Source organism: Myotis brandtii, unplaced genomic scaffold (assembly GCF_000412655.1).
Source record: "Myotis brandtii unplaced genomic scaffold, ASM41265v1 scaffold434, whole genome shotgun sequence".
NCBI classification, from domain to species: Eukaryota; Metazoa; Chordata; class Mammalia; order Chiroptera; family Vespertilionidae; genus Myotis; species Myotis brandtii.
In genome coordinates this window covers 819,767-821,691 of record NW_005366599.1, presented here as the reverse complement: position 1 = coordinate 821,691, position 1,925 = coordinate 819,767, and the positions used below count along the sequence as shown (strand labels likewise).

Sequence of the window (1,925 nt, the reverse complement as noted above, 5' to 3'; positions counted from 1 at the left end):
CACCTGGCGCACGGACGGCCCCCCCGCCCCACTCACCTGGCACACGGATGGCTCCTGGCCTCTGCTCTTGAGGAGGTACTTCAGCTGCTTCTTCAGCGCCTCCCGCTCCCCCTGCAGGGCCAGGATCTCCTCGTCCCTCCGCTGCACCTCCCCCTTCAGCTTGGCGAGGCGCTGCACCTCCTCCACCAGCGTGGACAGGCAGTGGTCCTGGGCAGAGAACGGCAGCCCTGAGTGCCCACCAATCACACGCGGCCGAGCGCAGGGCCCTGTGCAGCGCGTGGCTCTTCCTCTGCATCGTGTTCCCATCGCCTCTCCTCAGATTCTGGCTCAAACCCTGAGCCCCAGCCTGAGTGCCCCAGGACCTGGCCACAGTCCAGGATGAGCAGGGTGGGCGGGGCGAGGGTCCTGAGGGTCCCAGGAGGACATCAATGATGAGAGAGAATCATTGATCGACTGCCTCCTGCAGGCCGCCTACTGGGGATGGAGCCTGCAATCTGGGCCGGTGCCCTGACCAGGCTCGAACCCAGGACCCTTCAGTCCACAGGCTGATGCTCTATCCACTGAGCCACGCCAGCCAGGGCCACAACCACACTCTTCCTCACCCCGTCCAGCCATCAGCAGGACAGCAGCTCCAGGCCCAGGCAGAGCCGGCCTGCTGCTCTGGGACCCCAAGACCCTGAGCCCAAGACATGCGCCTCTTTACTGCAGCCGGGTCCTGACCACAGCCTTTCCCGGGGAGGGTCCTCCTGGCTCCTGGCCAGCCGCCCACTGTGACTGCGGACACGTCCTCTGTGCAGCCCACACTCAACCAGCAACTCTCTCCACAGGCCACCCCTAGGGCTCCTCCGCCCTCAACTTCCCGTCTCTACACCCCAATGCCCTAGATTCTTCAACATTGGAGACGCAATACAGATGGGGTGTTTGGGACACACAGGGAACAGAAAGAACTGGTCCCCAGCAGATATGAATGTGGGGCCACCACAGCAGCGTTAGCATGAAAGCAGGGCTGACACTGGCATAGGTCGCCCCTGCTGCTCTGGCGACAGCAATGGCGATGGCGAGGGCGATGGCCCGGGGCGATTTCCTGACCTGATTGTCTTGACATTGTTTAGTAAACTTCACTGAGCTTTGCTGGCCTTCCATTCTATCTGTTCCGCCTGCATGCGTTGCTAAAGAGCAAGTGTGTAACCAAACTGAATAAAAGCAGGCAGGACCTGGACTTGTGGGCTCCTTTTCTTGCAAGAGGCTCCATCTGGCCTCCCGTGCCTTAAAAATTCGTATTTCTCATGTAGTCTCTTCATTGTGTGTCGGCCCTCCTGCAGGTCATCCTGAAACCCGCCACGCAGGTCGCAGCGTATGAATTTAGAGACACTAGAGAGAATTCTTCCAGACAGAATTCTGGAAGGAAAGGGAACGAGAAAACCCTCCAGTGTTTGGAAATCAGGTGGTGGGCTTCCACACAACCCACGAGTCAAAGAGAAAGTCACAGAGGAAGCTAGAAAATATTTTAAACTGAACAATAACGAACACTTGGACATATTGAGACTTGTGGGGTGCAGCTAAAGCTGTAATTAAGGACAAATGGATAGCCTTAAAATGCATCTATTAGAGAAAATAATGGAAGACAATTAGGTACTAAGTATCCACCTCTAGAATTTGAAAAAGAACTGCAAATTAAAGAATGAAGAGGGAAAGGAATAGTGTAGATTAAGTACAACAATGAATGATATAATGAGGGAGAGGGAGGAGAGGACGAAGCAAATATGGCAGCATTTTAACACTTGGAGAATCTGAAGGGTATGTGGGAATTATTGGTCCTATTAGGTTAGAGGGGCAAGTAGTCATACAGAAATCACGTCTTCACCCTGGCCTTGGTTGAAAAGTCTAAAAGGCTAATTCCAATGTAACCCTGATATTTGATGGGG

At 54.7% G+C, this 1,925-nt stretch overlaps 1 protein-coding gene across 1 annotated transcript in view; it reads right to left on the bottom strand.

Moving 5' to 3' along the window:
- Positions 1-1,925, bottom strand: part of CCDC27 (coiled-coil domain containing 27) — a 19,311-nt gene that overhangs the window by 11,930 nt on the left and 5,456 nt on the right. Inside the window, exon 5 of the mRNA XM_014546188.1 lies at positions 4-207. Coding sequence (XP_014401674.1) covers positions 4-207 — 204 coding nt within the window. The remainder of the gene's footprint in view (positions 1-3; positions 208-1,925) is intronic.